Source organism: Canis aureus, chromosome 9 (assembly GCF_053574225.1).
Source record: "Canis aureus isolate CA01 chromosome 9, VMU_Caureus_v.1.0, whole genome shotgun sequence".
Lineage (NCBI taxonomy): Eukaryota > Metazoa > Chordata > Mammalia > Carnivora > Canidae > Canis > Canis aureus.
Window position 1 is genome coordinate 53704673 of NC_135619.1, and position 24444 is coordinate 53729116.

At 38.5% G+C, this 24444-nt stretch overlaps 1 protein-coding gene across 3 annotated transcripts in view; it reads right to left on the reverse strand.

Annotated features, from left to right (window-relative positions):
• SPTLC2 (serine palmitoyltransferase long chain base subunit 2) overlaps positions 1 to 24444 on the reverse strand; it is a 109971-nt gene that overhangs the window by 77861 nt on the left and 7666 nt on the right. For all 3 annotated transcript variants that reach the window (XM_077910169.1, XM_077910168.1, XM_077910167.1), the window contains exon 2: positions 7553 to 7747. In XM_077910169.1, coding sequence (XP_077766295.1) covers positions 7553 to 7747 — 195 coding nt within the window. The remainder of the gene's footprint in view (positions 1 to 7552; positions 7748 to 24444) is intronic.

Genomic DNA, 24444 nt, shown 5'->3' on the forward strand with positions numbered 1-24444 from the left:
TGCCCTTGTGGAATTTATATTTTGGTGGAAGAGACAGATATTACATGAGACAAATATATAAAATATAAGGTATGTTAAACAGTGAAAAATGCTAATGGAAACAAAAATCAAATAAGGAAGGGGGAGATAAACTGCCGGAGCCAAACTAAAATTTAGCTAGGGTGGCCAGAGTAGAATAAAGGAAAAGGAAGGGAGAGAACTATCCATTTGACCATCTGACAGGTAAACAGTGCAACAGCAATGGGGCAAGAGTGTACTTGTGTTCAAGGAATGGCAAAAGGCCAGTGTGACAGGAGCAGACGAGCAAGACACTAAGCAGGAGATGATGTCTAGGTGATAATGGAGGTTGATAAGTAGCTGAATCTTGATTTCCTGATGGGTTACACATGGTGTGTGACAGAAAGAAGAGTCAAGGATATCACTATGGTTTTCAGCCTAAGCAACGGCAGAAAAGAATTGTCATCCATAGAGATCAGGAAGCTATCCAGCTGGTCAGGAGGCAATAAACGTCAGCTTAGCTTTGGACATGTAAAGTTTGAGATGCCTGTGTGGAGATGTCAAATGGGCAGTTATGTAGAATTCAATGAGGAAGTCAGTGCTAAAGATATAAATTTGGAACTTATCAGCATACAGAGGTACCAAAAGCCACGATAATGGATGAAATCCCCAAAGGAATGCGTACACATAAAATGAGGACTAAGGATGAAGCCAATGTCACATCCATATCAACATTTAGAAGTTGGGCTGATGAGAAGGATCTAGCAAGAGGGAATTAAAGAAAACAGAGGCAGGACAAAAACCAGGCAATTACAATGCCTGAAAACTAAGTAAGCAAAGTGCTTCCAGAAGGAGAATGATCGATTGTGTCAATTGCTGCTGGCAGGCTAAACAAAGTAAAGACCAAGTAAGGAATATGAGATTTTGCAACACAGGTGTCAGGGGTGATCCTGAGAAAAATTGTTTTAGTTGAAGTGGTAGGGGCAAAATCCTGACTGGAGTGAGTTCAGCAAAGAATGGGGTGCAAGACACCAGAAGCAGCTCTATCGGAGAATTTTACTCTAGGAGGAAGACAGAGGGGTTCCTGGCTGGTTCAGTCAGTAAAACATGGGACCTCTGATCTTGGGGTTGTGAGTTCAAGCCCACAGTGGGTACAGACCTTACTTTAAAAAAAAAAAAAAAAAAAAAAAAAAAAAGTTAGAAAAAAACGGAGCAGTAGATGGAGGAGAAAGGATCAAGAGAAAGCTCGTTTTCAAGATGGGGAAAAAAAAAACATGTCTATGTTACTGGGAATGATCTGGTACAGGACAAATGGATGCAAAACTGATTTACCAGACTCCCAATGGTCAAAACTGAATGTGTAGTAAGTAAGAGCAAGAGTACGGGACCAGTCATCACATGCTGTCTCTAACAAGCTCCACAGGATGGCCAGATTTAAGTAGAGCGAATTGCTCTTTTTTACATTTTCAGTTATTTACTACCAAAGTTGTCATGGTATTTTCAAAATGCTTTCATAAGAAACATATATAAAAACAAAAGATAGCTTGTAAGGAAACATCAATAAAATTTCTTAAACTGGGGTCTAAGAACTGTTTTTTTTTTGGGGGGGGGGTCTAAAAACTGTTGAGGGTTTATGGGTAGCCTTTAAGAATCTATAAATTCGGGAATCCCTGGATGGCTCAGCAGTTTAGCGTCTGCCTTTGGCCCAGGGCGCAATCCTGGAGTCCCAGGATCGAGTCCCACATCAGGCTCCCAGCATGGGCCTACTTCTCCCTCCTCCTGTGTCTCTGCCTCTCTATGTCTATCATAAATAAATAAATCTTTTTTTTAAAAGAACCTATAAATTCTATTATTTTTTAAACTTTATTTCTTCATTTTGATAAACATTTTATTTTTTTAATAAATTTCTATTTTTTTTTAAGATTTTATTTATTTACTCATGAGAGAGACACACACACACACCGAGGCAGAGACATTGGCAGAGGGAGAAGCAGGCTCTCTGCGAGGACCCCGATGTGGGACTCGATCCCAGATCCTAGAATCATGCCCTGGGCCAAAGGCTCAACCGCTGAGCCACCCAGGCATCCCTTGATAAATATTTTAAATCAGTTTACCAGTTTAGGACTCTAATGGTACTCAATTTAAACTTGGAATGACTTAGGATATCAGACAGGGCACCACATCTTTAAACTTACATATTCTCAGTAGTAAAAATAATAAAAGCCTAAAGATTCAAAAGCCCCTCCCCACCCAAAAAAAAAGCCTTGCTAAAAATAAGCTACTCTGTTGCTCCAAACAAAAAAGCCCCAAAGCCCCATAGATGACAGGGAAACTTTTGCAGATCTACTTATGTCACCAGTGCAAAAGGATATAGTTGTTATCTACTATAAAACTCTTTAAAAAGGTTTATTTGGGATACAAGTTTGTACCAGTAAGAAATCACTAGAGTAAATAAAAATAGGGACGCCTGGGTGGTTCAGCAGTTGAGCGTCTGCCTTTGGCTCAGGGTGTGATCTCAGTTCGGAGATCGAGTCCCACATTGGGTTCCATGTGAGGAGCCTGCTTCTCCCTCTGCCTGTGTCTCTGCCTCTCTCTGTGTCTCTCATGAATACATAAATAAAATCTTAAAAAAAATAAATAAAAATAGATGACTGTTCTATGCAATGGAATATGATTCAGCACTAAGAAGGAATGAATTACTGAAATCTACTATAACACGGACAAACCTCAAAACATTATGCCAAATTAGAAGTATCAGACACAAAAGATCACACACTGTATGATCCCATTTATATGAAACATCTAGAGACAGAGAGTAGAGTAGTAGTTGCCTAGGGTGATGAGGGGGAGTAATGAGTGACTGATAATGGGTATGGGGTTTCTTTTTCAGGTGATATAAATGTTATAAAATTAGATTATGGTGCTGGTTGTACACACTCGTGAAAATATAGTTGACCCGGGGTGCCTGGGTGGCTCAGTTGGTTAAGCATCTGCCTTATACTCAGGTCATGATCCTGAGGTCCTGGGATGCAGCCCCATATGGGGTGGGGTGGAGTGGGGGTGAGGGTGGGAGGTGGTGTCCTGCTCAGTGGGGAACCTGCTTCTGTCCCTCACCCTGCTCCTGCTCTGTCTCTCAAACTTTCTCTCAAATAAAATCTTCAAAAAAACAAAAACAAAAAAAGAAAATACAGTTGACCTTGAACATATGTTTGAACTGTGCAGATCCACCTACACATAGATTTTTTTCCAATATTTACAGTTACATTATACATGTATTTTCCTTATAATTTTCTCAATAACATTTTCTTTTCTCTAGCTTGCTTTATTGTAAGAATACAGTATATAATATATAGAACTTAAAAAATATGTGTTGTTTATGTTATCAGCAAGGCTTCAGGTCAATCAGGATGTTAGTAGTTAAGTTTTAGGGGAGTCAAAACTTATATACAAATTTTCAACAGCATGGGGGAAGGGGTCAACACCCCTAACCTCCACATTTTTCAAGGGCCAACTGTAACACTAAAAACTGAATTATACATTTTAAACAGGTGACCTTTATGATATATAAATTATATCTCAATGAGGCTATTAAAAAAATAGAGGTCTGCTGTCCAGGTCTCCAAACACACCACAAAACAATGGTAAATAGAGCTCTCTGTAAATCCCCAGAACTAAAAAAGACAAACCAACTGATAATCCATCAGCTTCTGTATCAAGTAATTGTACTACGTTAATAGTTTCCAAAGATATTGCTAAAATGACAATTAATCAGAATATTCTCAGACTACTTTTTGAAGGAGATTAAGAATAAAATCCTTCCAGAAATTCCTATTAATACACTTCAATCAGTTTCCTTCTTTTGTATCTTGAAAATTAAACATATCAGGAGATGGATAAAATAATGTCCCTTTCCAATAACCTACCCCTCCCATTTTTGAATATGGGACCATGAACAAACCTGTAGAGGCAAAACTTTAAGCTTAGTAAGTGCGTGCTAACTACATACCATAATTTGCTCCTTAGACTTCTAGTTATTTCCTATCTAGATTAGAACATTTTAAATTCAACCTTTTGCTTTATCTAATCACATACATGTTTCTGGAGTACTAGTTTCACCTCACATAAAAAAGAAACAGACCACAGACTGGAAAAAACAACATTCTCATCCAAAACAACATTAATAACAGAGGATCAAGTAGTAAAGAATTCAAAGAATTTTTTGCAATTTACATAGAACTCAGGCTAATTCATCTTTATTTTTTAAGTTTTTAAATTTTTTGCTAACTTATTGTTAGCTTTATTTTCTTAAAAGATTTTATTTGAGAGAGAGCGCAAGTGCTGGAGTTGGGGGGAGGGGCAGAGGGAGAGGGAGAAGCAGACCCCCTGCAGAACAGGGAACCCAATGCGATGGGGGGGGAGGGGGGGTTCAGGACCCCAGGACCATGAACAAAGCCAAAGGCAGGCACTTAAACTGAGCCACCAGGCACTCCTAACTTATCTTTATAGTGGGACCATGGGATTCAGTTCTACCCAAATCAACATGAAGAACCAGCATAAATAGTTAAAATGGACTCTCTTTTATAATGGAATGAGGAAGAAAGTAAGGATGTGGTTATAAACACCATTCATTCAGTGAAATGAGGAAGTGGCAACATTATATTTGCATTTTATGATCCTAAGCAACCACTTTCCCTCATCTCTCCCAGTGTAACACCTTAAAATTTGCATATTCCTCTCACTACATTTAATCCAGCAACAGAAAACAAACATGCTCTATCACAAGACTGAGTGAGCTTCCTTCCCTCTAAAAGCTGAATTTTTATAAGAAAATGGTAGAATTCAGCTGGCTTAACTGTTAATGTTATCTACTGTGAAAATCCTATTGAAATGAATTTGAATAAAATAGTAGTCTTCTAGGGATCCCTGGGTGGCACAGCGGTTCCGCGCCTGCCTTTGGCCCAGGGCGCGATCCTGGAGACCCGGGATCGAATCCCACGTCGGGCTCCGGGTGCATGGAGCCTGCTTCGCCCTCTGCCTATGTCTCTGCCTCTCTCTCTCTGTGTGTGACTATCATAAATAAATAAAAATTAAAAAAAAAATAGTAGTCTTCTAAACAAACTGTAGAAGCAAATATCCCCCACTATCCCACATATTTCCTCCTATTACTTCCTCCGAGAATTATTTCCTGATTAACTCGCTACTCAGTTCTGTATCTGCCACAATTCAAACACTATTTACCTGTAGAGGGCTTTGCAAAGACCTGTTAGATTTGAAGAGTTATGTTTTCTCAACAACTTTAGAAGCTACTTAAGAATAAAATCCCTATGTTCCATACTTGAACACAAAAGTCAAGAACACAGGCAGCCCCAATAACTCAGGAATCATTTCACCTTCTGGAAGCATAAAACAAGTTCCAATATAACATACTCTTGTAATTTGGATGCAACTCCATTGTTTCATTCATTCTTCATCCCACTTTGACAGAACACCAGCTATGAAAACTCTCCTGTCACACCCCTGCTCAAAAACTGCCCAGACTCCTCACTGCCTGCCAAACTTCTTATCTGACATTCAAAACACAATCTCTCATACACCTACATTCCAGGTTCTCCCAAACATCCCTAATGCCTTTGCCTACACCATCCCCTCAGCCAGGAATGCTCTCCACATCACAATTAGCACCCCTGGCTCCCACCTTCCCATGTTAGGTCTCTACAGTGTGTTCACACTAGGAGAGGTCCCTATAAATAAAGATTTTCTCATTTGAATATGTGAATAAAATTTTAGTTCCCATCAGTCACAACCACCATCAACTCAGTCTGACAGGAAGACTGGCCTGTAAACCAGTAACTGTAATTCCATACAACCCCATAAGCATACAGTAACCTATAACTTATAATAAGTAAGCCATACCTGAGAGATGACAAAATCAACATACTGTTGATACACTCCAGCCACAGAGTCTATTTGGGATGTACAAGGGTAGAAAAATAAGAGAAGCAAAAAATTTCAATGATGAAAACTAGTTTGGCCTACTGGACCAAGTTCTGAATACAGGGCTTTGCTTGTGTTTGGTATTCAAGAAATACCTTCTTGATGAGACAGCTTGTAGGTATTTCAGGGCAATAAGAAAGAGGACCAACTTGTGGTGCTGGGGCTGGGGCTGGAAAGGGTACAGAATGGCTGAGATGAGAGAGAAGAGAGCCTGGATTCTAGGTTCTCCAAGAACCAGAATCTTTGATTCCTACACTGACTGGTTTTGGCTTTCTAGCAAAGGACCTTGAACAAGGTCCTTTCTTTCCCCATGTTTTCTAGATGCTCCCTTCTCTCCCATAGGACCACCATCCATTCCAGTATCTAATGGCTCCTCTCTCAGTGGTGACCTTACTGCCACCAAGCCTGCCTCTCTAACACCCCACAAAAATGAGAGGTATTATGGACCAAAAAAACTTCTGAAGCCCTTCTTTAGTGTATTCCTTGGGCTAGAAGATAACCTCTCCATACTTCACATGCCAAGAACAAACAAGTTTGTTTTTAGAAAAACCAGGCATTTCACTCTAATTTTATTTATTCTTGAGAATAGAATGTATACTGTACAGACTCTAGAGGTGCAAAGGAGTATACAGAAAAAAGTGAAGTGAGGTTCCGCTCCCCCACCCCAAGACAACTATTACCATCTCTGTTCATAATTACTAAAACAAGATTGATTTTTGCCTTTTTTTCTTTTTCCAGGAACAGAGAGCTCAGCCATATTTTGTTTTCAGGCTTGTTTGGGGAAAGGAGCTGATCTGTGAGCCAAACATCTATATATCATGTGTCTATAATAAAACACATCATGAGTTCTCCAGAACTTTTTTTATCTTCTCAGAAGATCAGAGCCAGAACTTAGGATATAGCACTATACCACAAACATAAAGAACATGGCTTCTGGCATTTGACAGACCCATGTCTGTATCCCAGCTCTGACACTAAGCAACTCAGGAAATGTTATTTTAACTTGTGAATTTTTGCTTTCTCATTCATCAAACAGGAATAGACTCTTGTGACAATTAAATTAGAAATATGTTCAATGTGGGGGCATCGGGGTGGCTCAGTTGATTGAGTGCCCAACTCTTAGGACCTCCAGGTCCTGGGACAGAGTGGATTGAGTGCCCAACTCTTAGGACCTCCAGGTCCTGGGACAGAGTCCAATAACCCCCACAAAGGGCTCTGTGCTCAGCAGGGAGTCTGCTTGAGATTCTCTTTCTCCCTCTCCCTCTGCCCCTCCTCTCCTCAGCGCACATGCATGAGCACACAATATAAATCTTTAAAATAAATAAATCTTTAAAAAATAAAAAAAATAAAGAAGTATGTTAAATGCTTTGATTTCTCCATGCCTTAATCTTGTTTTCCACTTTCTTTGTGAAACGTTTTCATTTAACTGCATCTGGAATATTTTTATTTTAAGATGTATCCAAATTTCTAAAAAAAAAAAAAAAAAAAAAAAAGAGAGAGAGAATACCAGAATGTCTATAAAAGGCTTCCGTTTACAGAATCAAAGACTCTTAACAATTACCTGTTGTTCTTTTCTTTCTGTTGCATGATGACACTTTTCAATTCTCCAATGCCTTAAGAAATCTCGAAGATATCCAAAGAGAGTGAGTACACCATATCCCACATAAGTAAGCACAGCGACCAGCATTGGTGTTTCTTCAAAAGCTTCATTAAATGGTCTCTTGTAAAGTCCTCCATTTTGTGTAACATGATGGATCTAAAAAGGAAGTTAAAAACATTTATTCCGATCCCAAGAAAAAGGTTACTACTTAAAATCTAATTCCTAACAGATGTATATAACTTCAGAATTCTCTAATAGTCAAAAAAATCCACTAAGATCTAAACAAGGCATAATTTAAAAAAAAAAGAAAAACAGAAATCTTATATAAAACAAAACGAAAACACAGAAATCTTTTAAGTTAGGGATGCCTGGGCTCAGTGGTGAGTGTCTGCCTTCGGCTAAGAAGGCTAAGGGTGTGATCCCGGAGTCCCCCATCAGGCTCTCTGAGGGGAGCCTGCTTCTCCCTCTGCCTCTGTCTCTGCGGTTGTGTCTCTCATGAATAAATAAATACATAATCTTAAAAAGGAAAAAAGAAATATTATAAGTTGTATCTATACTTTAGATAAACTGCAAAGAAAAACAGAAGGAAATACCTAAGAACAATGCATAACATTCATTTCTATCATTATTTGGTTTTATGAAATAGATCCTGAAACACTATAGTTGGAGTATATATAATTTCCTTTGTTCTAATAAAGCAAATAAAAAAATGAATCAACGAAGAAAAGCCAAAAAAAAAAAAAAAAAATTAAAAAAGGGGGGGGCAGCCTGGGTAGCTCAGCGGTTTAGTGCAGCCTTCAGCCCAGGGCGTGATCCTGGAGTCCCAGGATCAAGTCCCACGTCGTCGGGCTCTCTGCGTGGAGCCTGCTTCTCCCTCTGCCTGTGTCTCTGCCGCTCTCTCTCTGGCTCTCATGAATGAATTTTAAAAATCTTAAAAAAAAAAAAAAGAATTAAAAAAAAAAAAGCCTATCTTGAGAAGTATTAAATTAGCTTACAAATGAAGTAGCAAAAGTGAATCAGTCCTAGGATAAACTAAAATATTTATGTTTTCCTGCTATACAGTTTTTTTTTTCCCTGCTCTATAGTCTTAAAGCCACCAGCCCTTGTATGCCAAATAATAACCAGCACCAGGCCCCATGGAAATATGTGGTTTATTAACAGCCTTTGTTGTGGTAACACAAATAAATTCTGCGCAAAAGTAAAATGCTTACGTAAGAGTGGTCCAGCACTCTACAGAAGTAGAAAGTAGAATGCAACATAAGGAGAAAAACAGTTAAGAGTGATCAGTAACTGTCATGAAATCGTTCTGTCCCTCTTCATCTTGCCTTAAGTATCCATTTCCACTCTAAGATTATCCCTGGTTTCATCCTTCAGATACCTGAATTAATATACAGCCATACTGCACTTTTGATCTCATAGTTTAAAGCTCTCTCTGTTTTGGCCAATCTTAATGGAAATCTTGTTTTATAGAAAAATCTCATCAGAGAAGTTTGTGTAATAACTTTAATCTTAACTTTGAAACAGCCAACTGCAGTGAGGATGCTCATTCACAATTTACTAGGAATACATTTTCTTTTCTTTTTTTTTTTTTTTTTGGAATACATTTTCAATTTGAGCACTGCACTAGCATTATGAAAAGCCCCAAAGGAATAAGATTCCTTCCTGGCCTCTCAGACAACTTGATCCAAAAGTTAAATATATTTTTTAATATTATATCCCAATAATATTACTTTTGGGAAAGCTACCTGAATACTGCAAGTTAGAACAGCTGGAAAAGAAAGTTATTCTTGACAAAGGAAAGGCTTTCAGATAGGCATGATACTTGGAATCTGTTGGCACTGCTTCAATTTGATGAGCTAAAGAACTCCTGAAAACTATTTGTAAAATTGATGTAGGTCTTCAACAATTTCTTACTCAAAGGAATAGAAGTCGGTATCAATGTTTACTACTTAAACTTCTATGCAGGAGCAAGGCTGCATGCAATGTGTTTAGAACAGAATAGCTATAAATGAGCCAATAACTGAAGATGAGAGATTGTTTAAAAATTAGCAATACAGCATATATACAAGCTATTAAGCTGGACAAAACAAAATCAGACGCTAAAAACACAACAAAAATAATATTCTGATCATCTCTTTAAAAAACTATTATCTAAAAGAACGCTGTATTTAATTCCAGTAACCAACTCTCTTTAGCTCTGAAATTGTTTTCTCTCAATAGAACATACTAATAAAAAGGAAGGCAATTTTCAGAGCTCTAAGTTTCTAACAAACGTGTGACAGATTTATATGTCAGGAATGCTGTGGGTGGATCTCTTTAAAAGATATCCGCCTTGATCTGAGACACACCCAAACCAGCACAACCAAGTATTTTCATATAGTTGGCTGGACTGTCTAGGAAGGAGGAAGTTAAATCATTAGTTTGCTTTTAAATATTGTGATTCTATCACAGTGTCACTTTAAATTAATTGCATTTTAAGGAACTGAGATTCAACTATGAAATAACTTTTGGAAAAGAGTCTCAGTCAAAACACAGGTCACTCTGATCATTCAGGGTGAGAATGTATAGGCCAACTGATATGCAAATCTGATAGCTGACAAAGTCTTAGAATTCAGAGAGAAGAAAATCACTTGTTACTCAACTACTGATGCCAAATTTTATTTCTGACATGATTCAAATAAAAATAATAGTATCACCATCTTATACATGTATAATGTTCCATAAGGGAAAGCACCAGGCTTACTTTGCTCATTATCCTACACCTAGCACTCAGGATAGTATTAAGTGCTAACAGATAGTAAATACTCATAATATTTCCTTTTAATACTATTAGTATCACAGAAAGCGGTACTTATAGGAGCTCAATAAGTATTTGTTGAATGAATGAAAATACACAGTATGCTTTTTGCTCTTTCAACAATAAGTACCCTGCAACAGAGGGCTTAAACAAGTTACAATAATTACACAATTAATAGTAGGACATTTCTAGAACCCACATCTAATACCTTTGACTCAAAAAAATAATAATACCTTTGACTCAACTACATTGGAGACCTAATTAACACTAAACAAAACATAGGCTACAAACTCTTTCAGTGTATTTCATATCTCGGATTCACCGAGCAAGAGGGCTCTTAAGAGGCCTTTCATTCATTCTAACAAGAATTAGTGTCAACTAGGCAATCAAGAAAAATATTAGCTTATCATTCTCTCCAGGTTAAAAAAAAGTTGTCAGTTTGCTCACATTAAACAAACAAGAGTGTAATGGTGCTAGTATTATTAATCAAGGGAATATTTAAATACTCCAAAGACCAAGATATGTTAGCTTGAAAAGTAATTTTTTTTCAAGAAAATGCGAAAGAAAAAAAGGCTAAAGAAATTTTTTTGCGGTCAAGATTAAAAAGTACACCAGCATAAAACACATTACAAGAAGGGGGGGGGGGGTAATCAAACTAATAAGCCATTCGGTTCACATGCCTGTAGGCTGTCCACCATACATGAAACAGCCAGAAAAAAAGACTCTTAACTAAAGCAATAATGGAAAGGTATAATCAAGAAAACCATAAACATAACACATATGTACTAAAAATCATCTGGAAGGAGACACAGAGATCGGAGTGGGGAGCAGAATGGAGGTAGAATGCCTACTTCTTACTTATAACCCTCTGAACCAATTTGATTTTTCATTTTTAAAAGAGCACACATTACTGAATTTTCATTTATCATTTTGTTTTAAAAATGTTTAAACTGAATTTTCTCACTGATTTTATTCACTATTTGGACTAAAACACAGTTAATAAAAGCAATATATGCCTCTAATCATAACCTCAGGTCTCTACAGCCTCTCTAGAGAATTTTTTCATCTATTTGCTAGCTCTCAAACAGACTGTAAACGCTGGTAAGTGTGTACAAATCTACACGTCAACTCCAAATTTTCCTCAGAACTCCAAATTTACGTTTCTGCCTGCCACCTATAAGTTCCATTTGGACATCCCAAATCAACAAGTCTAAAGCTGACCTTCTCTCACCATCTTAACTCCTCCCTCAATTAAAACAGATTATCTTCCTGTATTACCCACCTGGTTGGCAACATCATCACCCAGTCTACCCAGTCTCCCAAGTTTGGAGTCATCTTTAACCCCACCTCATTTTTGGACTTCATTCTAGAACCAGTAATGAATTTCTGTGCCTTAGTTCAAGACCTCATTTTGGGGCACCAGGAATTTATTTTTTATTTTATTTTTTATTTTTTGGCACCAGGAATTTAAAGGAGGCTGGAAATGTTCTACATCTTGAGACAGGTACTAGAGACATAGTACACACACAGGTAAAAAGTCACGGAGCATGATATATTTTATGCACTAACCTGAATATGTTACTCATCAATTTTTAAAAAAACCTCTCAGTGCCTCTTCCTTCATTGGACCATTGCAATACCCTCCTCTTCCTGCCTGGTCTCCCTGCCACCAAGACACTCCCCACACCCCAGTTATATTTCTAGTCACATCAAACTTCTTGCCACAATCTTTCCAACAAGAATCCTCTCCTAGAAGGAGCGCAAATCTTCTAACAGTAATAAGGCAATAATAAATAATGTCCACTGTGAAAAGTCAAGAAAAAATAAACACTTTAGAATGTGGAGGTAAACACCAAAAAGAAGATGGAAAAAAGAGTAGAAGAGAGCAAGAGATTACTATAGATTTCATAACAAGTCTTGTAGAACCACCTGATGCTTGAAACTGTGTGCTACATACAGGCTATTAGGAATTCTTAGATCCTACAAAGCTAGACCACAGAGCTATTTGGCTGTGAATGTGTGTTATTTTCAAGATAAGAAAAAGTAATTCCAAAGACAATCTAGAGATCATCAGGATACCCTTCTCACTTTCAAAGGTGGCAGGACCATCACTTCAGATAGAATCAATAGATAGGTGCCTTGGAAAGGCAGCCTGAAGCACAGAGGGTGGAGGAAAGCGATCCCCATCCCAAAGGATCCAGACGGCATAGCATCAAACCAAAAAGGATTATTCTTGAGCCTTAAGAGCTCATGGAATTTGCCGTGTTAAATTTTGGACTTGGTTGGGACCCATCACCCCTTTCTTCTTTCTGATTTCTCCCTTTTGGAATGGGAATGTCTGTCCTCTGCCTGTCCCACCATAATATTTTGGATGCACATAACTTACATGGCTTCACAAGCTCACAGCTGGAGAGAAACTGTCTCAGGCTATATTGTATCTTGAGTTTCACTCGTATCAGATGTAGATGATATTTAAATAAGACTTCAGACTATATAGACTTTATAGAGCTGATGCCAGAATGAGTTAAGACTTTTGAAGTCATTAAGGTAGACTGAATGTATTTTGTGTCCAAGAAGAGTATGATTTTAGGGGGATCATGGGCAGAATGTTATAGGCTGAATGTTTGTCTCCCCCCACCCCCACATCATTCATTTATTGAAGCTCTAGACTTCCAGTGTGATGGTATTTCAAAGCAGGGCCTTTGGGAGGTAATTAGATGTACATTAGGTCATGAGGGTGGGTCCCATAAAGTGATTAGTGCCCATAAGAGAAGGCAGAGATCTCCACTGAAGAATGGCCCTGTGAACACACTATGAGAAAGTGGCTATCTACAAGCCAGGAAGAATGCCCTCACCAAGAACTCAATCTTCCAGCAAAGTGATCTTGGACTTCCCGAACTGTGACAAATATTGGTTGTTTATGCCACCTCATCTGTGGTTATTTTGTTATAGCAGCCCAAACTGACTAAGACAAAAGGTAAAGGGAAATCATGTATACAACCTATTCTCAATTGGTTCAGGAAAAAGTAATTGTGTGTGTGTGTGTGTGTGTGTGTGTGTGTAGAAACAATGATAGAGAATTTTCTTCATGAACCATTTGAATCAGGGGCAGTTATGATATACCTTTATACTTCAGTATGTTTCTCTTAACTATGAAACAATTATCAAAATCAGGAAACTGAGAGAATACTAATATTTAGGATACTAATATTTACCAATTTGCCAATTGTCCTAATAATGTGTTTATAGCCAAAAAAAAAAAAAAAAGTCCTAGATCATGTGTTGCACTGTCTTTCTAGTTTCAGAACAGAAAAAAGGGTAAGTTTTGATTACACTGTAAACTGACATATATGGAATGATCCCGACATGAAAGAACATAAGTATCTATGTAACGATGCAATAATGGGGAAGTAATTAGTGCAAAACAAAAGCACACACTTCTGATAGGAATACAAAAATCACATAAACGTGATTTTATAAGCAAATAGACATTTCCACTCAATGTGACCATAGTGTGACAGAACCTGTCCATCTGGTGGTTACTTTGGAACATTTAAAAAAAGTTAATGTCCAGTATGACCACCCATTATTCTTTGGCAAATCAAAGGACTGTCATCACGCCATTTCTGTTAAATGAACCCCATTCACTTCCAGTGGTATATTCTGTTGTTCCTTAAACTTAGTTCTGCTGAAATGGCTTTTTCTTGGAATTTTACTGAAATGTACTAGTCTCTCCCTACTACATACCACACATACTAAAGAAAATAGCTTGGAGCTTTGCCCCAGTCACAGAAGCTATTCCACACCTGAACATATAGTTGGCCGAGCATGGTTTATCTTACTCTGTTAAGCCACTGGATTTGGCAGTTTAGAAATCACTGGTAACATTTGAGGAGTTTAAATTAGATACACCTTATGCCACACTCTGAACGTATATTTCCAGAAGTGTCCTCTTTGTTCCCACAGGCAACTTTTGAAAAATAGGGAGTCCTCCCCCCTTTTATTTTGCAATCAGGATAAATTCTCCAGTTTGGTCAAAAAGCATCTCATATGGGATGGACTGAAAAGTGCTTCCAAAGCTAGCTGTAAAGCAAACATATATTCCTAATTACTATTTTCCTAATTGAAAACTCAAAACTGGAGATGCCCAAGCATATATGCACTGGCACATTTTCAGTTCAGTGGCCTCCCGTGCACTCAGGCAGTAAGGTTCTGCCCCGGAGTTACCGTTCTCCCTTGCCACCCACATCTCCTCTGCAGCACTTCCCGATCTCCAGATAAGCATCATGGCATAACAGACAGATGTAATAGTCAGGAGATCTGAGTATGAGAGCAGCTCTGCCACACATGCTTCTCCTTTATCTGTGCTCTCTTCCACCTCTGACATGTTCTGGGCCTGCAACACCATGCCCTCCACACTGCTTCTTTCTGTAGTGGACACCAACTGAGAAGCAACCTGGTCTGCATCAATTTCCCTTCTCTGTGGATAATCTCTGATACATGGGGTGGGTAGGCCCCTGGTGGTCACATATGTGCAGTAGGACTCTATTCCTGGATCCTGGCTGACTGACACAGGGATAAGCACCTATGTTAAAATGAACCTAACAACCCTATCTCATGGGGCTTTATGATTTCAATAGGTTAAGAGTCTGAAGCACATGCAACCTCTAATATCCCAGAGAAAAGGTCCGTGAACTCCTGCTGCTGAGGTCCCAAGTACTGTGCTATTTCCTGTCTGACTCCTAAATTGTTCATCATTTCCACCCCACTCTCTCCTTTATTTTTTGCATGCCTATCATCCTTGTAATAATTCACCTTTTTGTTAAGTTAGAATCAGTTTCTGTTGCTATCAACTGAAAGAAATGTATTTCTTTTTTCTTTAAAGATTTTATGTATTTATTTGAGAGACAGAGAGAGCACAAGTTGGGGGAAGTACAAAGGGACAAGCAGATTCCCTGCTGAGCACAAAGCCCTGTCTTGGGGCTCCATCCCAGGACCCTAAGGATCATGACCTAAGCTGAAGTCAGATGTTTAAATGGATGAGCCACCTAGGAGCCCCTCAAATGAAAGAAATTTAACAGATACATATTCCATGTTAAAATCTCTTAGAACTTCTTTTGTTCACTTACTAACTGGGTATTTATGTTAACAGGGCCTATAGACTTTTAGAGCTTCAGTAAAACTTTTAAATATGGTTCCCAACTCTGCCATGTTAGTGCATTTGGGATATTTTTCACTTTTATTCTAGGATAAGGGTTGCCTAGTTCAAAATTATAAGGTGGTACTTCCTTATACTGAAGGACATGAGATTCTCATTGCTTACTATAACTAAGTTCCTTCCAGGTTCTCATTAATACACATGATTATAGGCCAAAAAAGGAAAACAAAAATCAGAACTAGTATTTTTTAAAAGGGCAAGAGAAGACCACAGATCAAAATTCAGACAATATTTGTCTGCTAACTTTGCCTAACTGTGGAGAACATGCTCTTCATCATTAAACAAGACTCTTCTATGGTAGAAAAATCATAAACCAAGGGGGTGTGACAGATTATTTAATACAAGAGTTTTAAAAAACGGACTATTGAGAAAAAAAAAAAAACAAACCTCTGGTTAGAGCTTTTCCTCACACCATACTATGACAGAGACTGCTAACTGGCTCTCTGTGGACATTCTATCACCCCTTTAGTAACAGAATCCCTCAGTTTTAGCTAGGTCCATGCTAGAGTCTACATTTCCCAGTCTCTCCAGCATCTAGGTAGCCAGCTACATGATGCAATTCTGGCCAATAGAAAGTGAACAGAAGGGACAGGTACTGAGGCTGAATTACATCCTTTAAAACAGCAATTGCACTCTTTCTGCTTCTCTTTCTGCCAGTGGCTTGGAATGGAGCTGTGGCTGAAGACTGAAATGTGAATAAAAACAACATCCTAAAAGATTACAAAACAAAGATGATAGCTCATAACCTATCAAATGCAACCAGTCTACCTTCAGACTTCATGGAGAGAAAGAATTTCTATACCATCTGAACAACTTTATTTTTATGTCACAATTACAGCAATAAAAACAAAAAAAATTAAACACTTTTAGGTTAAAATTAATAGGTAGAGGCAAGCCATCAATTTTACAGAACTAGATAAAACATAGATCACTCAAAATAAGAAATAATTTTAAAGACACTGAAGAGGGGCAGCCCCGGTGGCTCAGCGGTTTGGTGCTGCCTTCAGCCCAGGGCGTGATCCTGGAGACCCAGGATCAAGTCCCACATCGGGCTCCCTGCATGGGGCCTGCTTCTCCCTCTGCCTGTGTCTCTGCCTCTCTCTCTCTCTGTGTCTCTCATGAATAAATAAATAAAATATTTTTAAAAATAAAATAAAATAAAGACACTGAAGAACTGTCTTCCATGCAAAGCAAAGAGGGCAAGATATGCTAAAATCCCAGAGAGGGAAGAAACTTTTCTTAGGGAGCTGAAATTACTAGTCATTTTCTCTCCTGGTCATATTTGGAGAATGTGAGCATGAATGATCATAACTGGGCTTGCCACAGGCAAGAGAACTCTGCCAAGGGACACCTGGATGGCTCAGCGGTCGAGCATCTGCCTTTGGCTCCGGGACTGATCCTGGAGTTCCAGGATCGAGTCCCACATCGGGCCCCCTACACGGAGCCTGCTTCTCCCTCTGCCTCTCTGTGTCACTCAGGGATAAATAAATAAAATCTTAAAAAAAAAAAGAAAGGAGGAGGAGGAGGAGGAGGGGGAAGAAGAAAGAAGAAGGAAGAAGGAGAAGAAGAAGAACTCTGCAAGAAAAAGAAAAACCAGTGGAACTTATGATAGCTCTATAGGATGGTGTGATAGATTAAATTCTAGCAGAGGCCTAGGTGCATGGCCAGCTTTCTGCACAGGACGCTTACAAAACGCTAGAGTAGCTGCAGAGCTGGACTAGAAGGTGACTTGAAATCAACCACAATCTTACAATGCTTAGGAGATAAAGTCATACTAGAGGGAACTGCCTGCAATAAATGCTTGGATCCCATAAATTAGACAATCCTCCCCAGAGTGGATTGAATCTACTCAAAGCTTTAGCCCAGTCCCCACCCAGCTCCATTCCCAGTTAGATGGCAGGTGCTCAGCTCCACACAGTACCTAAGAACAAAAAAGGTGAAAACAACATGGACTGGAGCCTCTGCAGATCTGTTATACATAGCGTCTAGTAATCAATCAAAAATGTCTGCTGGACATTCCCTCCCTGCCCCCTGGGAACATGAGCATGACTGAAAACGAGAAAAGGCAAAGGACACAGCAGTCTACACATTTCCCTCTCATTAAGCAGTACTGCGAGCCCTACCCTAGGAAATCGCTTACAACTTGACCCCTCCCCTCCATTTAATTTCACATGTCCAGAAATGGACATTCTTCCTGTTTAGTTTTTTAACATTCCAAAACAGCACAAATAACTTTCAGACATCAAAGCTGCCCCCAGGGGGATGCCTGGGTGGCTCAGTGGTTGAGCATCTGCCTTTGGCTCAGGGCATGATCCTGGGGTCCTGGGATCGAATCTCACATCGGGCTCCCCAAAGGGAGCCTGCTTCTCCCTCTGCCTATGTCTCTACCTCTCTCTCTTTGTGTCTCTCAAGAATGAATATATAAACTCTTAAAAAAAAAAAAAAAAAAGCTGCTCTTAGGAACCCAGAGCCCCCTTTCTACCAAGGACCTCAAAATCAGCATAATCATCTCATTCTTTTCAACAAATATTCCATCCCTATATGTCAAGGGCTATACTCTGTATTTGAAAATACAAATAGGACAGGTGCCTAGGTATCTGAGTTGGTTAAGCATCTGCCTTTGGCTCAGGTCATGATCCTAGGGTCCTGGGATGGAGCCCCATGTCAGGCTTCCTGCTCATGGAGAGCCTGCTTCTCCCTCTCCTCCCCACTCATGCTCTCTTTTCTCTCTCTAATAAAAAAAATCTTAAAAAAGAAAATACAAATAAGAGAATCTGGGGGGCCTGGCTGGCTGAATCAGTGGAGTGTATGACTCTTGATCTTGGAGTTGAGTCTGAGTCCCATGTTGGGTGTAGAGATTACTGAAAAATAAAATCTTTAAGAAAAAAAAAGATAATCCTTGTATTCAAGAATTCTTCAGGGTTTTGTTTTGTTTTGTTGTTTTTGTTTTTTTAGTGAAAAAGGATGCAAAGATCAGCAAGTTTTTTAGATAAAAGAGAATAAGGAAACTATTTTAAATAACACTATCAAAGGGATTTTATATTTAAATATGCAGGATAAAAAATACATACAAAGTGAGAAGCATTTCTTTTACAAGGGATTCTTACTCTTCCTCTTCACATGACTAAATGACAACACCAAAGAAAGGAGATTATGTAATTTCCTGTCATAAGAAAACTAAATTCAAAATTGGGATTAGAATCTAAGCCCTTACATTTTCCATTTATTGCCATTTCTTATAGTCATATTTCTAAGGTTTTTTTTTTTTTTTAAGATTTTATTTATGTATTCATGAGAGGCAGAGACAGAGGCAGAGGACAAAGCAGGCTCCATGCAGGGAGCCCCATGAGGGACTCAAGGCCGGGTCTCCAGGATCATGCACCAGGCTAAAGACAGGTGCCAAACCACTCAGCCACCCAGGCATCCCTCCTTCACTGCTTTTAATTTATAGTAACTTAAACTAGTGAGGATGAACATATTCATATATTTATTTTCCTACCAAGTTCATTTTTTCCTATGAATTGACAGTTCCTATCTTTGGCCCATTTTCTCCTGGAGTGCACACTTTCTTCTCACTAATTTATCTCACTGATTTATACTAATCCTTTGTCAATGATATGTAGCCAAGTGTCTCCTCCTAGTCCGTGGCTTGTTTTTTCACTTTTGGCATCATTTTGCTCATAACATCATATGGTGCACAAGGTTCTGTTTTTTAAATAATAGTTTTATTGAAATATAATTAACAAATCATTAAATTTGTCCTTTCCAAGCGTACAATTAAGTGGTTTTTATTATATTCACATAGTGCAACAATCACCACAACTTTAGAACACTTTCATCACCCCAAAAACAAACTCCAACCCTAGCCCTGGCAAACTCCTAGTCTACTTTGTGTCTCTATAGATTTATCTATCCTGGACATTTCATGTTAGTGGAAACATACAATACGAAGTCTTTTATATCTGGCTTTTTACACAACACGCAATGTTTCTTTCATCCATCTTGTAACATGTATCAGTACTTCATTCCTTTTTATTGCCAAATAATATTCCATGGTAAGCTTATACTGTATTTTATCTGTTCATCAATTTATGGACATTTGGATTGTTTCCACTTTTTGACTATTAGGAATAATGCTATCAACATTCATGTAGAAGTTTTTGTGTGTAGGTATGTTTCATTTCTCCAGGGAGTAGAAATACTCAATCATACGGTAGCTTTAGGTTTAGCATTTTAGAAACTGTTTTCCAAAGTGCTATATCATTATATGATCCCACTAGCAATGTATAAGGGTTCCAATTTCTCCACATCCCCACCAACACTTGTTAATGACTTTTTATCTTAACTATCCCAGTGGGTATGATGTGGTATCTCACTCACTGGGGTTTTGATTTGCATTTCCCTAATTGACTAATGACGCAGAGCATCTTTTCGTGGGCTTATTAGCCATCTGTGTATCTTCTTTGGAGAAATGTCTATTCAAATCCTTTGCTTGCAAATTGGATTGTCCTTTTTGTTGAGTTGTAAGAGTGCTTTATGTATTCTAGATAACAAGTCACTTATCTCCTATATGATTTTCAAGTATTTTCTCCCATACTGTAGATTATCTTTTCATTCTCTTGATGGTATCCTTGAAATACAAAAGTACAGAAAATTACAAAAGTTCATTGTGACCTACTCCAATTGTTTTTAGTTGCTTATAGTTTTAGAGTCATATCTAAAAAGCCACTATCTAATCAAAATTCAAAGATTTATACTTACATATTTTTCTAAAACTCTGACAGTTGTTAACTCTTACATTTAGGTCTTTGGTCCATTCTGAGTTAATTCCTTGTATATGATATGAGGTAGAGATACAAATCAGGTCTTTTGCATGTGGATATCCAGTTATTCCCATACTATTTGTTGAAAAGGTCATTCTTTACCCCCTTAAATTGTCTTGGCACTCACACTCTTGTAGAAAAATTAACTAACCATAAATGTAAGGGTTTATTTCTGGACTCTCAATTACATTCCATTGACCTATATGTTTATCTTTATGGCAGTACCACACTATCTTGATTACCACAGTTTTATAGTGAATTCTGAAATCAGGAAGGGTGAGTCCTCCAACTTATTTCCTCTCTTTCAAGATTGTGTCTGTTCAGGATCTCTTGCATTTCCATATAAATTTTAGGATCACTTTGTCAATGTCTCCAAAAAAGTCACCTGGGATTTTGGTAAGGGTTGCACTGAATTTAGAGTATTTCTATTTTAACAATATTAAGTCTTTTTCTTTTATTATTAAGCTCTATGTCCAAAATGGGGCTTGAACTCATGACCCCAAGATCAAGAGTCCCATGCTCTACCGACTGGGCCAGCCAGGCACCTGAATATTAAGTCTTTCAATTCCTGAATGTTGGCTGTCTTTGCATTTACTTAGATCCTCTTTAATTTCTTTCAAAATGTTTTGTAGGTTCCAGTATGCAAGACTTGTACTATTTGTTAATTTTTTTCCTAAACATTTTATTCTTTTTGATGCTATAGTGTGCAAAAGTTTTAAACAATCAAATTTATCAACCTTTATAATTTGTCATTCTATACTTTAAGGTCATAAATATTTTTTCCTCTATGCTAGAGTTTTGTATTTCTTTTTAATTTCACATTTGAGGGCAGCCCCGGTGGCGCAGCGGTTTAGCGCGGCCTGCAGCCAGGGTGTGTCCCATGTCAGGCTCTCTGCATGGTGCCTGCTTCTCTCTCTGTCTGTGTCTCTGCCTCTCTCTCTACGCCTGTGTCTCTGCCTCTCTCTCTGCGCCTGTGTCTCTGCCTCTCTCTCTCTCTCTCTGTCTCCATGAATAAATAAAGTCTTTAAAAAAAAATTCACATTTGAATATCTAACAACCTGGAATTGATTTTTGCAGATTGGTGTGTTTGGTTTTTCTTTTTAAGATTTTATTATTTGACAGCGAGAGAGCACAAGCAGGGTGAGCAGCAGATGGAGAGGAAGAAGCAGACTCCTCACTGACCAGGGAGCCCAATGCAGGGCTCGATCCCAGGACCTTGGGATCATGACCTAAGCCAAAGGCAGCCGCTTAACAGACTGAGCCACCCAGGTGCCCCAAGGTTTTTTGCTTTTTCTTCTTTTTCCACATAGAAAGCCACCTGTCTCAGCACTAGTCTATTCCCCACTGATACGAAATGCCAACACCATTATCTATCAAACTCCATATTCTTAGTGTGCTCTTTCTAGATTTTCTACTCCATCGAAATCATACTGTCAATATTACTATAGCGTTATGCTAAGTCTTATTATCTAGTATCTATTATTAATTAGGTAGAGGATTCCTTCTACCTAATTTCCCCTCAAAACTGCCTTGGTGCTTCCTGATCCTTTGCTTTTTCACATGAATTTTAGAATCAATTTGTCAGGCAAAAAAAGAATGAGAAAGAGAGAGACAGAAGAAAAAACATTTAGAAGGTAGGATTGTGCACTGGAACTGCTCTGACTTAAAGATCAATTTGAGGTAAAGTGACTTGTGCCACACTTACCAATGCATTTTGGGAAACTGAGATGACTGTTACATTATATTTTGGGATAGTGGTTTAATTCATTTAAAGATGAGGTTTGGATCACTTAAATTGTGGTCAATTGCACTTTAGAAATCAGAAATCTTTAAACAATATCTCTAAAACTTCCTTTAAATTCATTTTAAGGGCAGCCGTGGTGGTGCAGCGGTTTAGCGCCGCCTGCAGCCTGGGGTGTGATCCTGGAGACCCGGGATCGAGTCCCACGTCGGGCTCCCTGCATGGAGCCTGCTTCTCCCTCTGCCTGTGTCTCTGCCTCTCTCTCTCTCTGTCTCCGTCTCTCTGATGAATAAATAAATAAAATCTTTAAAAAAAAATTTCATTTTAAAATGATATTCTGATCAGAATCCTGTATATATACACACACATACATCTTTTGAGTCACAATCTCATTTCTAGTAATTTACCCTTATGAAAAAAATCAAAGGTGTGAGATGTATATTCATATATTGAAAATAGTGGGGAAAGTCTACACATTATGCACAGGGATTGGTTAAATAAATTATACTATATATTCACATTATGGAATTTATGTACCCCTTAAAAGAATGATATTTGTCTTACTGACTGGTGATGGAATATATTAATGATGTTAAGCAAAAAAACAGACAATATCAAGCAATTTTTTTTGCAATATTTTAATGTAAAATTGTATCCCCATCTATTACACACATATATACACATATATTTATATATATTTGTGTGTGTGTGTATTTGGTAGACTATACATCAAAATGTTACAGTGGTTATCTCTGGGTTGTGGAATTTCAGGAGATATTTTCTTTATACTTTAATGTATTGGTTTAGTATTTTGCATGTATAGTGTTTTTACATCTCCAGTATTTTCAGATAAAACTGCATGTAAAGTATGTTGGCTTTACAAGAGAAACACTACAAGGGCGCCTGGGTGGTTCAATCAGTTAAACATCTGACTTCAGCTCAGGTCATGATCTCAGGGTCCTGGGATCAAATCCGGCAGGCACCCCACTTGGTGGGTAATGTGCTTGATTCTCTCCCTCTACCTCTCCCCTAATTTGTACTCTCTCTCTCAAATACATAAAATATTTTTTTAAAGGGAGAAACACTATGTCCTTTTTAAATTTTATTGAAAAATCTGCAGATGTTCAAGAAATACTTGTTAAAACTGAAAACATGTAAAACTTTCCAGATATGTAAACTCTAATGTGGAGTATAATAGAGATAATATTCTCCTTAAGGACAAACTCTCTCCACTGAAATTCTAAATCCCCATGAGAGGGTTGCTGGGTTCACTATAGCATTGGTGCCTACACCTGTGTCAGTCAGCCAGGATCCAGGAATAGAGTCCTACTGCACAGATGTAACACCAGAAGCCTACCCACCCCATGTATCAGAGATTATCCACAGAGAAGGGAAATTGATGCAGACCAGGTTGCTTCTCAGTTGGTGTCCACTACAGAAAGAAGCAGTGTGGAGGGCATGGTGTTGCAGGCCCAGAACATGTCAGAGGTGGAAGAGAGCACAGATAAAGGAGAAGCATGTGTGGCAGAGCTGCTCTCATACTCAGATCTCCTGACTATTACATCTGTCTGTTATGCCATGATGCTTATCTGGAGATTGGGAAGTGCTGCAGAGGAGATGTGGGTGGCAAGGGAGAACGGTAACTCCGGGGCAGAACCTTACTGCCTGAGTGCACGGGAGGCCACTGAACTGAAAATGTGCCAGTGCATATATGCTTGGGCATCTCCAGTTTTGAGTTTTCAATTAGGAAAATAGTAATTAGGAATATGTTTGCTTTACAACTAGCTTTGGAAGCACTTTTCAGTCCATCCCATATGAGATGCTTATTGACCAAACTGGAGAATTTATCCTGATTGCAAAAAAAAGGGGGGAGGACTCCCTATTTTTCAAAAGTTGCCTGTGGGAACAAAGAGGACACTTCTGGAAATAATATGTTCAGAGTGTGGCATGACTTGTGGCATATTTATTATTTTTTTAAAGATTTTTATTTATGTATTCATTCATGAGAGACAGAGAGAGAGGCAGAGACATAGGCAGAGGGAGAAGCAGGCTCCCTGAAGGACTGCTCAATCCCAGGACCCCGGGATCATGCCCTGGGTTGAAGGCAGATGCTCAACCACTGAGTCACCCAGGAGTCCTGGGCATATTTAAATTCCTCAAATGTTACCAGTGATTTCTGAACTGCCAAATCCAGTAGCTTAATAGAGTAAGATAAACCAGGCTCTGCCAACTAACTAACTGGGATGGTTATTTAAATGGTCTGGGATTCAGTCT